This window comes from Amyelois transitella, chromosome 2 (assembly GCF_032362555.1).
Source record: "Amyelois transitella isolate CPQ chromosome 2, ilAmyTran1.1, whole genome shotgun sequence".
Lineage (NCBI taxonomy): Eukaryota > Metazoa > Arthropoda > Insecta > Lepidoptera > Pyralidae > Amyelois > Amyelois transitella.
The window spans coordinates 3,550,929-3,566,406 of NC_083505.1; the positions used below are offsets into that span (position 1 = coordinate 3,550,929).

At 33.4% G+C, this 15,478-nt stretch overlaps 1 protein-coding gene across 1 annotated transcript; it reads left to right on the forward strand.

The window, feature by feature from the left end:
• Positions 1-65: 65 nt before the first annotated feature.
• Positions 66-15,174, forward strand: LOC106142979 (putative autophagy-related protein 11). Its single transcript, XM_060949474.1, has 21 exons — positions 66-413; positions 898-939; positions 1,027-1,059; positions 1,363-1,386; positions 2,207-2,243; positions 2,485-2,513; positions 2,571-2,594; positions 3,154-3,238; positions 3,910-3,995; positions 4,346-4,465; positions 5,223-6,127; positions 6,197-6,357; positions 7,103-8,574; positions 8,656-8,781; positions 9,194-9,395; positions 9,484-12,080; positions 12,408-12,665; positions 13,312-13,459; positions 13,848-14,019; positions 14,544-14,655; positions 15,058-15,174. Exons 1-21 carry the CDS (start codon positions 66-68, stop codon positions 15,172-15,174), a joined length of 7,098 nt encoding a protein of 2,365 aa, XP_060805457.1.
• Positions 15,175-15,478: the final 304 nt, after the last annotated feature.

Consider the following 15,478-nt stretch of genomic DNA (forward strand, 5'->3'; position numbering starts at 1 on the left):
TGCTGTATACATGCTGTTTAGATACAAATTATATTGCATTTGTGGACGAGACCGTATTAGGAACCATGTCTTTTATAACAAAGAGGGAGCGAGTCTTCAATGATTACGATCTGTTTGACCTACCAGCTAGGAATGAAGGGAAATTGAAGGCTTACGCATCATGTACGGACGCGAGGGCATGGTCTCACTTTTGCTCCGACAAAAGCGAGCATTTAGTGGAGATAATAAAAAGAAACAATGACACATGTCGCCCTAAGTATGTGCCCACTGATGTGATAGTGGATACGCTGATGGTAGCTAAGAATGCGGAGATCGGACGGCTGAAGCGGAAAATCGAGGAGTTTGAACAAATGTTGGAGGCCTACGACCAACTCGACCTCACTTGTGAGCAGAAATGTGAAATAGCGAACGCTGTGAGTATTGTGATAGGAGTTAAAATACAAAGTTTAGCCAACAACATAAAGTTTAGCTTTAAAGGTGATATAATACAATCTTAAATAGATGAAAGCAGTAGACACATCTAAATAGTTAAATAAATTGTTAACTATGTTGAACGTTTTATATCGTAAATTCCGGTTAAATATTTACCTCTCTGAAGGAAAACGGGTGCACCTCTTCGCACTATGGTCAGTCCGGTTTTTACTAAAAGCGAGACTTTCGTCTGAATTCCGCAACCTTTACAGGAGTTGGTAAAAGCTGCCCTAGATGACTGTGTCTATTTTCTCAGTCGCCTTTTACAATATCTATGGGAAAGTGGTCATATTCGGAAATGCCTAGAAACATGATCAATCATACCTACATATAGGAAGGTACATAATATTGTTATATACATATATCACAGACGCTGTGATAACATTTGTCCACATTGTTTTCAGTTATACTTGTTTTTTTTTTCAGCACGCCGCTATCAAAGCTGCCAATAAGGAACTAGACGACATGGTAATAATTAATTAATACATATAAATATGTATTTTATTGTTTAATTTTAAAACAGATAATTAATTTAAATAAAACTTTATCTTGCAGTTCTTGGATTTGGACTTATCCGGATTTACTGAGGTAATAAATCAATACTTATAGAAAATGTAATATGTAATTATGTCTGGTCTTCATAGGCAGTAGGTTTTCAAAATGTTATATGTGCCAATAGATACATACATATAATATGCCTTGCAGGATAGACAGAACCATCTGTATGGCTTAATCATTTAAATAGAGTCTGGTTGCTAGCCAAAAGAATGTTAATTAGTCTCTCACTTTTTACGACATCCATGGGAAATATATGAAGTGGTCCTATTTTTGCGTCGGAAACCACACGGCAAATGTAAACTTTATAAAATTATAATTTTTTTTTCATTCCAGGGCATGGATTCTGATGCTTTTGAGGTAATAACATGTATTAATTTATAAATACCTACCGTTATAAGAATGTAACATAAACTGACCCTTAAGTATCTAAGGTAAAACAAAGTCAAGTCCAATTTTGGATTTTACTATTTTATACATTGTAATAACTAAGTATCAGTCAAGATAGTGTGTCCGGAAAGGCTTCGTACAAATAAGTAGATATTTTATTACAATTATAATAAAATTAATTGTTTCTCACCACAAAATAACGTTATGCAAAGGTGTTTCAACAACATTTCCTCGATTCTCAATTTATTAAAAAAGGTTTTTTGTTGCATTGCATTCAGACCATTCAGTATTTTTAGTAGACAGCGGCTAAGACGATACCTACGACCTACGACCTACAATATAGGCTACGAAATTCGTAGACTTCGTAGCAAATAGATTACGTTGAACTTCTGAAAACGCGTTTCTTATAATTATTGTGCTTAGCGAAAATTCGCTGGGCGCGATTTATACGTGTTATTTTCAATGTTACTCTAAGGGAAGGTCTAAAAAAATAGTTTTTTGTTGCATTGCATTGTACCATTTAGTATGTCTATTAGAAAGCGGCTACGATGATACCTACGACCTACGATATAGGCTACGAAATTCGTAGACTTCGTAGCAAATAGATCTTCACATTGAACTGCTGAAAATTGCCTTTTACCATCTGCACAGAGAGAGATGCAGCTGGCACACAATATGTTTTTCTTCACTACAAGACCAGCATGGATGCATATGCAACCTCTAAATTCTTCTTTTTAATGCAAAAACTTATTTAAATGTATGAAAATAATATTAGTTCTTTTATTTACAGACCGGCAAATCTAGGGGTGACGAGGTTTGTGAATATTGTATAAAATATTGCTGTTTTTTTTACAGTAGTCTATTACATTATATAATTTCTTAACAGCTCTTTAGTTGGTTTGATATATGAATATTATTTTAATTCAAATTCATCCCCATCCACCAACATTGAAACGGATCACATCCATATTAGGATATTAAGAGACATAGAAAATTCCTTTTGTTTCCTGTTAAAAACACAATAAGATATAAAAGTACCTGTTATATGACAAATTTGTGTTTCTACAGGTAAAGCCTTTTTTGTTGGTCCAATAATGGTCAGAGGATGTAGGAATACGTAATGAATTAAAAATTTACATTTATTTTTATTACAGCCTGCAAAAGTTAAGGAAGATGAGGTGAGCTGTTTATTAAATTTTGTAAAAACCATAAACAAAAGAACCGTGAACATTTCTTTGACGAATCACACTGATTGAGCTAGTCCCTAAATTCGTTCAGCTGTATGCCTCATTATCAAATTCAAATAGTGACAGGTTTCTAGCCTCTGTTACCTTATAAAAAAATACCAAGTTCAAAAACTTGTCTATTGATTAACTTTAACAATATGCACGGAGGAAGAGACAAACCTCTCTCATCCCTGCGTGTTCCCGGTTGCCCCCTCCACAGACGTGTTTCGTTGCCCGGGGTCCGCCTTCCGACTTTTCTCTCTCCACTTGGTCCGGTTTTCAACGCCCTTGGATTTCAGTGCATTGGCTCGCATATCATCTTTGCGACGTCCAGTAATGATCAAACTTATGTAACAGTAAACATATAGGAATGAGATAAAAACAAGAAACAATAGTATAAAAGTTCTGATTTGATTTTAAAAGATTTTTTCGTTTTTAATTTAAATTAAAAAAAAAAAAACAATCTATTCTAAAGAAAGAATTAAAAAAAAAATAATGTGTTCAATTTCAGTGGGTGGTGGCGAAACCCCCGCCGCCGGTGGCGGAACATAAAAGCAACCAAGTAGGTTCTTCGTGCCCATGTGATGCTAGCACCAGTTAGTATATATCACATTTTAATTAATTGTAATTTCAAGAAAACCCCCTTTTGCACGGGGTCTAGGTAGGTACCACCGGCATGTCCGGAAAAAAAAGGTCTTGCCTGGCGACTAAGGGTCTCTTTCTCACCTCTGCGTGTTCCCGGTTGCCCCCTCCACAGGAGTGTTTCGGGGCCCGGGGCCCGTCTTCCGACTTTTCTCTCTCCACTTGGCCTGGTTTTCAGCGTGCTCGGATTTCAGTCCATTGGCTCTCGTATCTTTTGCGACGTCCAGCCATGATCTTTTCGGTCTGTCCCTTCTACCTGGGTAGGCGGTAGCGGCATAGCCATCTGTTCCCCAAGAGAAGTCTGCTGTTTTGCTCTGCCGCGCCTGGCGACTAAGGGTAAGGCATATAAACTTGGGATTATTTTTTGGCGATGGGCTAGCAACCTGTCTCTATTTGAATTTCGATCCCATTATTGAGCCATAAAGCTGAATGCATCCTTTCTGTCTTTTCAAACTGTTGGCTCTGTCTACCCCGTTAAAGATTTAGACGTGATTGTTTGTATGTATGTCTTATCTGACTTTGTGCCATATCACCGAAATCAATCCAGTATTTTTTGAATTTTTTTATAATATAAGTATAGGCTAAGTGTGAGCACAGTCTTAGTTATAGTTTGTTTATATTACAGATGCCACGGATCCTAGAATAAAAGAAATGAAAGAAGCCCTCATTAATAAAGACGCCAAAATGGGCGCTATGCAGAACACAATTGCGGTAAGTACATAGCCGTCGCAAAACATTCGTAACATCATTTGTTAGGTATATTGTTCTTAAGATTTTTTTTTATTTATTAGATTCACTCATTCTTTATATTAGTGGCATGTAACGATCTACAATTTATAATGTCCAATTGCGGCTATATTGAGAATCTGCTATTTTGATAACCTAAAATTTTAAGAATCTGTTATTATGATAATGTTATATTTTGCCAATAAAGGTTTGTTACAGCCTGTATTATTTAAACTTTTATGCAATTCCACCAGAACACACTTCATTATATTTTGAGTTTTTAACAGACTTGACAACAGGAGGTTCTCAATTCGACCGTATTTTTGTAATTACAGGTTATGGAAAACGATGTGTGTGAGCCTTATTGTATTTATGCTCACATCTATACGGCATTGGAAAAGATCTTTGGAATTTTGTGCCAAAATGATAAATACAAGTTGTATTTAAATCTCATGGTAAGTGACATAAGAAGCCCGTTCTGAGTGGTCTCTCAATCCTTCTCGAATAAGGTTTTATGGAGGAATATAACTCTTTATTGCACAATGAGAGTAAAACATATAAAACAGCACAAAACATGTGTGTGGATGTCGTAAAAGGCGACAAAGGGATAGGCTTACAAACTTGGGATTCTTTTTTAGGCGATGGGCTAGCAACCTGTCACTATTTGAATCTCAATTCTATCATGAAGTCAAATAGCTGAACGTGGCCATTCAGTCTTTTCAGGGCTGTTGGCTCTGTCTACCCCGCAAGTGATATAGACGTGACCATATGTACGAGCTTACAAAAAGTGTGTTGTGATTAACCCATTTGAGAAATTAAAATTGTAATCGTGTGACTTAATTGCGAAATAAGCGAGAAATACAGAAAAACTTCGATATTAAAATAGACGTTATTTCCATATTTAAGTATTATACTAATTTAAAATATTAATTTAGTCACTCGTTGGTTACCCTTTTATATTTATTATTATTTAGTTAAAATAAGTTTTTAAACACTGTATGGACCAATAATATGGCACTGAATATCTTAATACAATCTTTTCCTGTCTGATTAGGAACATTTTTAAGATCTAAAGATCTCCCGTATGTTGACCATCAATCCAAAAATGAACACAATATAAAGACAATTAATTACCATCACTTCTATACACATGGTTTTACAGTTTTTAATTTTAGGATCTCTCAAGAAAATTATAGCTTAATCCAATTACAGACGGCTGGTAAAGATACAAGATGCATTGATATTAAAGGGAAAATATTATACAAGCTCAAAGTGTTTGAAAAGTTCTGCCAAGCCTTAATTGCGCCGTGTTCTCAAACACAAGAGCAAAGTTCCGATTCCCAACAAGATTGCTCCTGCTATCGTGCAGAAGTTCTTCAACAGTTAGTTCCAACTGCGTACGCTTTGACAACCTCCGAAATCCAAAATCCTAGTCTTGATCACAAAAGAGCTCATTTAGTTGCAGACATCATGGAAAATGAGGAAATGAAGGAAATTCTTAGAAAAGATAGTTCTTCAAATATAAATCATGACGATGAAAGAGAAGAATTTATTGAAGATTATGATATAGATGCAGAAAATTTAAAACGGCTTAAGAATTTGCAAGAAGATTACGACGATTTGATGACATGTTACGAAGCTTTAAAACATGAAAAAGAAAACTTGTTACTTAAGTGTCAAAAGTACGAAGAATTAGACAAAGAATATGATACGCTACGAAATCAATTACGGGAGTACAATCTATTGTGGAATGAGAAAGAACACTACCGTAAGCGGTCCGCCGATCTTGACTCACTTAAAGAACAGTATCTAATATTAGCTGATGAAACTACTAATATGGAAACTCAACTCAAGGCAGAGTCAGAAATAATTAAAATTAAATCTAATGCAATTGAAGAATTAAGAAACGAAAATGTTACCCTCGAAAAAAAATTAAACGACGCTTTAATTGGTTTCGAAAAAGAGAAGAGCATATTACAGTGTAAATTGAAGGAAACAGAATGCAAGTGTATGTGCCAGGAGCAACAAATTAAAAGTTTATCTGTACAAATCGACAGGTTATTGGAACAAGAAACAGACAAGGTCAAAAATTATACTATTAACGCATGCATAATAAAATATATTATTATTTATTTATTTAAATAATATGTTATTTAGGCTCCCAGATATGGTGACCCAGCTCAAACTCTAATATTAATAGATGAAGTAGAATCGCTTAAAGAACAAATAAAAAATTTGAAGGATGCATTGTTAGGCAGTGAAGAGGAAAAACAAAATTTAAGTGATGAATTTCAAGATAATCTGAAAATAATACACAACCTCCGCATGGAAATAGAAGACTGGAAAAGTAAATGACTGGTTTTAAGTTTTTTGATTCCTTCATTAGACCAACTTAAAATAAATAAGAAAATGAATACCTGTACCTTGTCCAACCATTTATTTTAATTTTGACAGCTCATTTAGTGTTGTACTGTTAAGTAACCGCGCTGTTATTACGAAATTCGATTCAAATTTTTATTTTATAAGTCATTTATTATTTATTATCTAACATTTTAAATTTAAAGTATTTGTATCATCTTTAATTTCATTAATATTGTAAATTTTAACATCAGCGTTAGTTGCGTATGTAGATAGGTAAAACTTTGCATTGCTGAGTTTTAAAGCGTTTCAATAAATTGACAATAAGTTATTGAAACGCTATTAATATTGTAAAGTGGTAATAACTACAAAAAAAAACAAAATAAAAACTTGTCAAAAACTACGAAAAAGTTACATTCCGTTCTACGCATCACAAATTAAAAATTATGATGATGATGGAATGTGTAAAATTTTTAATGATGGTAGGTTAAGGTCCGATATTTATTTACGGCGTTATTTAAGTGTTAATTTTGAGCAATACGATAAATAATAATGTAAAATTTAAGGCGACAGCTGTGAAATTCAAAATAAACGAATGGACAGGGTTTGGTTCTGCAAGTAATTATCACAGTAATTTCAACTACATCAGCTACTTGACTTGTAGGTATGTAGGTAAATGTTACTGCTACAAACAAAGACGTATCTTAAATTAACTCAAGTTTTTTTTTATGAAGGTACATACGAAAAAGCAATGCATCGAACTAATTATTTAGAAGATTATGCTCAACACTTTGAAGAAAATATCAATAAATTGGCAAATGAAAACAAACAATTGTCACAAGATGTAAAGGATAAAACTGCAGCAGTCGAAAATTTGATAAATGTTATTAATAATAAGTCAAAAGAAATTAACACGCTCTTAGGAGAAATAGAAGTAAAAGAAAACGAAAACAAAGACTTGTTAAGACAACTTAATGAGTTAAGAGATATTTATGAATGTAACATATCTGCTGCAGAAAACGAGAAAAAAGAGGTTTTAGAATCATTGTCATTAGCAAAGAGAGAGAGTGAAGAATTGATGAATAAATTGAAAGATTACGAAGAACTCGTTCAAAGTCAAAATGATATGACAAATAGCTTCGAAGCGAAGATAGTAAACTACAATCAACTAAAACAAGCGCTTTTAGATACAATCGAAGAAAATAAAAACCTTGAAATGAGCAAGGCATTGCTATTGAATGAAATTCAAAGGCTCAAAGAAGTACATACATATGCTGTTAACGATATTGATGATTTAAATGAAGAAAACAATAAATACAAAAGTTCATTAGAGTTGCAGCGCAAAAAAAGTGAAATATTGGAAGACAAATTATCACAGTTCGAAAGCCTATCACAAGAACTACAAAGCCTACAGGAAACTCATGAAAATATAATATCAGATAAACGGAAATTAGAGAAAGACCTTCTTGAAACTAAATATGAATTAGAAAACGAAAAACGCTCTGCAGAGGTTTCTAAGAAAGAAATTGAAGAATTAAAACTGAAATCTGAAAATTTAGCTAATGAATTACATAGACTTGGTGAATCGTACCAAACATTAGTGAAAGAAAAATATGATTTGTATGGAGATTTGACAGAAAAAAATAAAAAATTACTTGAATTACAACAATCTCTAGATAATTTAAAAGAAAAGAATAATTGTTTACAAGATCGTTCTAGTCAAATAAATAAATTAGAGAAAACTATTGATGATTTAAAAAATACGTGTGCTAAATTAGACTCCGAAAAGCAATTACTTCAAAAAGATTTGTACCAAACCCTACAAGTCAAAACTGAAGAAAATACGCGTTTATTGAATGAAATTACATACTTACGAGGTAAACATGAGGCTGTTAAAAGTAATTTGGATGATCTACATAACGAAAATTTAAGTACTAAACAATCTTTAACAATCATGAGAAAAGAAAGTGATGAATTATTAAACAAATTGAAATATTACGAGAATTTAGAAAACGACTTTATAAAAATGCGTCAAGATCATTACAAAGTTCAAATGGAAAAGCAACAGTTGCAGGACGAATTAGATTGCCAACTGAAAAATTTAAAGCAAATTAAACAAGAAAACAATGCATTGCAAAAGGAAAGCTTCACATTAATGCGACACAGTGAAGATATGGAAAATGCTCTTGTTGATGCTAGATCACAGGTATTTTTGTTTTAATTATGCTTAAATTAATTATTTCAAATATTAACTTAAAAAGTATCAACAGCAAACTTTTATTTTTAGCTTGTCCAAAAGTCTGACCGTCAAGATCCTTATCTTGCAATAAAGAAAGAAATAGAGGTGATGAAAGAAGAAAAAACAAAAAATCTTCAACGTATCAGAGATTTGTCAAATGAATTGGATGTTATGGTAATGTCTGACCACCTTTACACATCAATTTTATCTAACCGTAGGCTTAAATTTCACAGAATGATCAAAGAGCGCCGGTCAAAGACGTGTGGAAATAACCGGGACTAATACTAGGAGGAAGAGGAAGACGAATACAATCTAAGAATATTTAAATGCACGATAATAATTTATGTGCATACACAAATCACGTCTTTATTTCTTGCGAGATAGATATAGCCAATAGTCACAAGAATAAAAGGACACGGTTAACCTTGATTTGTGCTAAAACTATGAAAAGAACTAAAAGAAACTCATAATAATAATCGTACATTTTTACTAATCATATTCATCTAAGTTCTTGTCCCTTACGTCATCCCTGCAGAGGATATCCGTAGTCTGCATTATGACAGTAATAATAAATCACTCATTTTAGGAAAATATAATATCAAACCTTACCCAAGATGTGTCCGCTAGAGATGACAAGATAGCAATCTTGGAAAATCATATCAATAAACTTAAAGATGAGATCACACGCTTGCATGGTTGTTTGTCAGTAGTTATTGAAACAGGAGAACAAATAAAAAGTACCAGTTACGAAAAAATTGACCAATCAATGCAAAACATGGAAGCTCATCGTAAGTACATGCATGATCTTTATTATTTATTTTTCATATACCTAATACGAGTAGCTGTTTTCTATCTTAGTCTTATTTTTTATTTTAGACTCAAAAGCAACACATAATATGAAAATGGAAATAGCTAATTTACATAAAGAAAAAGTAAAACTTGAGGCTCAAATGTCTTTTACAAAACTAAAAACTGAAGAATCTCTGAAGGAGAAAAATAATCAAAAATTATTATTAGCGCAATTACAAAATGAAAGAGAGATTATTATAACGGATATTAAACAACTGGAACTTCAAAGTGTTGGAGATAGTTCCTTGTCTCCTACTAATTGTGAAGTTGAAAATATTTTGAAATCTTTAGATAGAATACGAAAAATTTTAGACAAGAAAACATCTAAGAATAATTCTCTTGAACAGGCTTTGTTAAAAGTGCAAAGGTCATCTCAGGTTCTAGTAAATGAAGCCATAGATTTAGTAGAAAAAGAAAAACAGAAGATACTTAATGAAAAAGAAGAAGCCATACGGGATAAACAACATTTGCAGAATGAGTTGCTAAATCAAGAACTAATTATAGGTAAACTTAAAAATTCAACTGATAGTTACATTTCAAAATTAGAAGAAGAAATGCATTCTCTTCAATCTTTGTACCAAAACTCAATGGCGATGGTTAGTGAACTACAAGAAAAAAATAAAAGTTTGTCCGATCAATCCAAAAACAATTCAGATATTATTGAAAAATTACAACAGGAATTAAAACAAAAATCGAATGAAATATTAGTATTACAAATGGCATTGGCACAATTGAAAAATAAAAATACCCTTAACGCTGATACACAAACTGATTTAGTCGGAATAAAATCGACTTCGTCCGTTCAAACTGAAAGGAAAACTATTAAAGATAGCGCATTATGTTGTGGGGTTTTAAGTACAAATGATACGGAAACTGAACCACACAAAACTACTGAAGAAAATAACATTCTTTCAATATTACCTAAACAAAGACCACATTCAATAAATGAAGTACAAATTCTTACCGCGAATATAGAGCCTACATTTGATTTCGTCAAAAGTAGTTATCTTAGCTATAAACTGAAACAACTAAGTTTCGGGCGCTTAGAACAACAATCTATATCGAATTATGAAGTATCTATTCAAGAAACTCAACTTTCTGAATCTGTGAGCAATTCTAATGACAAAGTTGAAAGGGAAGACAATGCCATTATTGATCTTTATAATAGGCAGTGCTTGCTCACAGATTCTTCACAAATTGAATATAGAGAACCAGAAACATCTAATAGCAAAACAAACTATAAAAATACTACAATCACCAGTTTGTTTAGTGGATCGAACCAAACTAATAAACATAAAAATGATCATAAGCATATGAAGATTTCATCAATTCCTAAATCAGAAAATACAATTGATAGGGATCTCTTCGTCATTTACAAAGAAAGTGAAACTGATGTGGATAGTAAATCGCATAACGACAAAGACTCATGGAATTCTGATAAAAAAATAAGTGAATCAATGGTTAATAATAGACCGCAACCATTAAGAAAAGAATTTTTAAAGAAAAAGCTTAAAGGTAAACATAACGTGCAACATGATAAACACAATACTCAAGATATCATTGACAATTATAGTGAAGTAAGGTGCGACGAAGAAGATGATGATAGCGTAAAACCTAAATTAAATATAAAATTACCTCGCGTAGTGACAGACAGCCAATCAATACCAACAACATCAGAAGGTGATAGAAAATCTTTAGATTCATACACAATGGCAATCTATTTATCGCCCAAGGAGACCCGTTCCGATAATAAAATTAAATCCTGTACTAATGTGGAAAAAACGGTTTCTCAAGAAACTCCTAGTTTGCCTACTTTATCAAACGATGTGAATAACTTTTCACATTCAAATAACTCATTTAGCGTTCCAGTTTATGAAAACAAAAAGAAATCAAAAACGAATCACAACGATACACATCTAAGATCAAATGAAAGTGAAAAGACAACCCCATTAGAAACAAAATCAGTTCATAAACTTTCTCGTGTTGATGCTGACGTATATTTGATAAAATCAAAGGAAGAAATTCAAAGAAGTCCTAGAAAATTGGACAAGGATTATGGGCTTCAATATATTTTAGATGCCATTAAGAAAGAAAATGAGAGTGAACTAGCTGAATCGGCATCATATTATACTAACAAGAAGATGCGAAAAAGTCACAGCGAGGAAAGATTACATCCTGTGAAAAGATTAGAGACTAATTCTCAAACTAAAACAATTACTAGCAGTTATAGTCCTAGTAAAATAAATGATAATACACAATCAAAGTCAGTTGCGGATCGTAGCGTACTGGTCAAAATTGATAATGCAGGAGACTATGAAACAAAAATAGAATATTTAACAAAAACTTTAGAAAACGTTGAGAAAGATTACAAAAAGAAAATTGAAGCCATCAAAAATCAATATGATAGTAATATAAAAAGCATAATAAATGAACATAATACTGGAGTAAAAAGTATTCAAAACTTACATGAAGAAACCTTACAAGACATTATTAAGATTCATGAAAACGAAGTAGAAAACTTAAGAACACTAAGTATAGAAGCTATGCGTAAATCTGAAAAATTGGAGAGAGAAAATCGAACACTTAAAAGTAAAATCCCCGATTTATCGTCCACATTTGACGTGGTAAGTAATAATCTTAAATTATTCCTACATCTATGTAAATCTTAGGATATGAATTGTCGGAATGAACAGTGAAGACTGCTTCAAAATCCATTACGTGGTTTAAAACTAGGAAGATTAGAAATAAACAGAGGGCGACTTTGTTTTATTACATGTGATGATTAAATGATCTTGTGGCGTATGTATCTTGAAAACACACAGCTAGCGCACTCAGCTGTGTGTTTAAAAAAATAGGTTATAAGGTAGGTATTCAGACCACTGCAAGTCTTTTGTGTTATTTTGAGTGAAACCTAAAAGACTATAATAACAATACCATAAAAATATCTTCAGGAACCAACAAAAATATGCTGCAACGATGGTAAAAGGCGAAGAAAGTCTAGGACAGAAACGCTTACAAAAACAGATGTGGAAGCTTTCAATGTTAAGCCAAAAATCAAATCTCACGGCCCTTGCACTTGTTCTCTTGACATCAATTTATCAGATACGATCCGGAATATATTTGAACAAGTCGATATAGATCAAAGAAAAATGGCCGAACATACATACCTGAAATATATTGCAAATAAAATACTAAGCAATACCGTTGAGGTAATCTATTGTACTGTACTCGTACTTATATCAAAAGTTGATATTATTATCATTTTGTTTCCTTCTGGAGCTGAAACTCATTGGACTCAGTGATTGGTGAAACTCAATCAAAGTCATTGGTAATAAAAATCGGTTCAGCGATTTAATAGTGATGTAATAGAAATTCTATAATTAAATTTAAAAGAAACAACTTCAAGTCTGTCAATAATTAATTTTAAAGCAAGCGAACATCGGTTAATCACTATTAAGGTATATGTTACGGCAAGGAAATATGGTAATTTAGGCAACTGGATGTGTAGATCCAATACGGGTTAGGTTCCACTTAGAAGGTTGCGGAGGGTAGACGGAAGTCGCTTCTTATAAAAACCTGACTTACTCAATCGAGGATCGTGGTCATAGGTGCGTCTCTGGGTCCTCTGCATAAAGGCGAGGACCGGAACTGGCACCAGAATGATGATCATAATTATAAAAAAGGTGCTGACTAAGCTCTACTAAGTAAATAAAAAAAATTACTTCTTGATGTTAGTAAAAAGGTTTCTAGAAATTTCCATCAAATGGGAGAAACGAGAAGTTGCGCGTTCTTAATCTAAGATCCCTCGTGAAACTAGGTAATTAGTATTTTATTATTAACTGCTTTCATTTTCAGGCACTAGATTCACAAGAACTATCATTTTTACACCTGAAGGTGTGCCGGACTTGGAAGTTGAAGTTGAACAAAGAGGAAGCACTGCAGAAGAAGATCGACACATTGGAGCACGAGTTGATGAATAAACAGCGCAATGCGCAGCAACACAGTATGACAACAATAATTTTTCAGTATATTAATAAATACTTTTTACTTTACTTTTACATGCATAGGGCATGTAAAAGTAAAGTAAAAAGTATTTATTCAAAGAACACCACGCTACAAAAGCAAAAAAAATATAATAATTTCTCGAAAAGGTTTCGCCTCAGCATAATGTTCTGGCTGTAAAAAATACGGTTCACAGCCATCGCTCTTCTTCATCTTCCGGGGTGCCCGTTTTGACATTTAAAATTAGTACAAAAAAATATATATATGTTTTGCAAAACTTAATCAAACTTGTTCCGTCTTAACCGTGAAAGCGATTCAACAGTAGATACAGCCTTTTGCATTTATAATAAAAGTAGGTAGAAGTTTTAATTACTTTGTCGCACTAACAGTAGCAGAACTGGACCGCAAAGTGGCAGAAGAGCGCCGCCGCTTACAAGAGGTGCGCGAAGCGGTATGTCGCACGCCGCCTGACTCCCGCAGCCCTAGCCCTGAGACTTCCAAGGTTTTGATTGCTCCTGCCCCACCCGCCCCACCACCCACCATGGCTGAAAAGGATCTACTGTATGTAAATATACTAAAACCAATTGTGTATCAAATTGCTGAATGATTTTTCCCCTGGACTGCATCTTTCAGTTCCAAGAGGAAACAAAAACATACCATTATCATAGAGATTAGAACACCGCCGAAACAAACCTTCCTATGGGTTTCTACATACATAAAATGACGCCTCTTTTCCGGAGGGTTACGGGTCCCTTTCTACTTTTTTTCTGGCGATCTCCACCCTACATTACGCCTTTCACTCCTTTACTCATGCAGCTGGTCACATCAGAGCGTATCCCCTTTTACTTTCCTATCGTGGATCCTAAGCTCAATGTTCTCATGGTAGAAAAAGAAGTCTGTATACAGATGATATACTTTTCATACAATGTTAAAAGTCATACAATTTGCCTATGACACGGCCACATAACACCTTGAGTTATATTTAATGCTCGTCGCGGAATTTTAAGCGATGGTTCTTTAGTCACCTCCTTAAACAAGATTAAACTTTAAACTTAGAATAAATCTTTATTATCAATTTTTTCTAGATGCGGTTGCAATACTGGAACCGGTGATTTGAAAGTGAACGAGAGGCGTTCAGCGGGCGATTTGGTTGTCAATTTTCCTACCAGACCCAAGAGGGCCAAGGAGAGCAATAGGGTACGTAGGTATATTCAAGAAAACTGTGAGTTCATTTTAGGTTTTATTAAGTTCCTGTGATTTATATTGATTGAAAAAGGTTATTATATTTATATTATGGACGCCCTTGATAATGATGGAGATATATCAGATTCTGATATATGTATATTGTACCTATAGGCAGAGAGGGTTTCCACTTGCCACGAATGATCGTCTTTTCTTTAGATACTGAAATAGATAAACAATTTTAATTTTTTTAAAACAATTTTTGTTGATTAAATTATTGCCACGATAAAAACGTAAAAGAAAACAACAGATTTCATAACAAAATGACAGAGGATACCTTTTACTTTTTGGATGCCGGTTTCTTATAGAAATGTTTATTTAAAGGGCCATTTATATTTAATAATGTTTCTTCAGCAGGCTGTACTGGCCCGCATGGATGCTGAAGAGCGTCGCGAAAGGAGGCTCTACCACGACGAGCCCCCCACAAGGCTCCGACGGGGTCACGCTTCCGAGCGGAGGCCCCACAAGAAATGACATAGCATTCCAGTACTACAGAGCCAGCCATTCGACCAAAATGGAACGTTTTTGCATCGTATATTTCTATGTTGAAACAACTCACTTTATAAATATCCTGGTTAATTTTAAAAAATGGCTCTTATTATATGGAATGCTAACCCTTTTTGATGATGTAAATTTTTGATTTACTTTACAATTTGACACGGTGTGGGTGCTGCTGTGAACGTTTGTCACAAAATTTGTAAAGGTTTTTTTTACGTATTTTACATTTATTTTTGTATTTATATTTATGCATCTTTATTTATGACGGTGTAAATTATTA

Bases quoted from the DNA above. Each gene is read 5' to 3' on its own strand.
- LOC106142979 (XM_060949474.1), top strand. From the start codon at position 66: ATGTCTTTTATAACAAAGAGGGAGCGAGTCTTCAATGATTACGATCTG. The intron at 940-1,026 runs GTAATAATTAAT...TTTATCTTGCAG, and splicing joins ATAAGGAACTAGACGACATG to TTCTTGGATTTGGACTTATC. The intron at 1,387-2,206 runs GTAATAACATGT...TTTTATTTACAG, and splicing joins TGGATTCTGATGCTTTTGAG to ACCGGCAAATCTAGGGGTGA.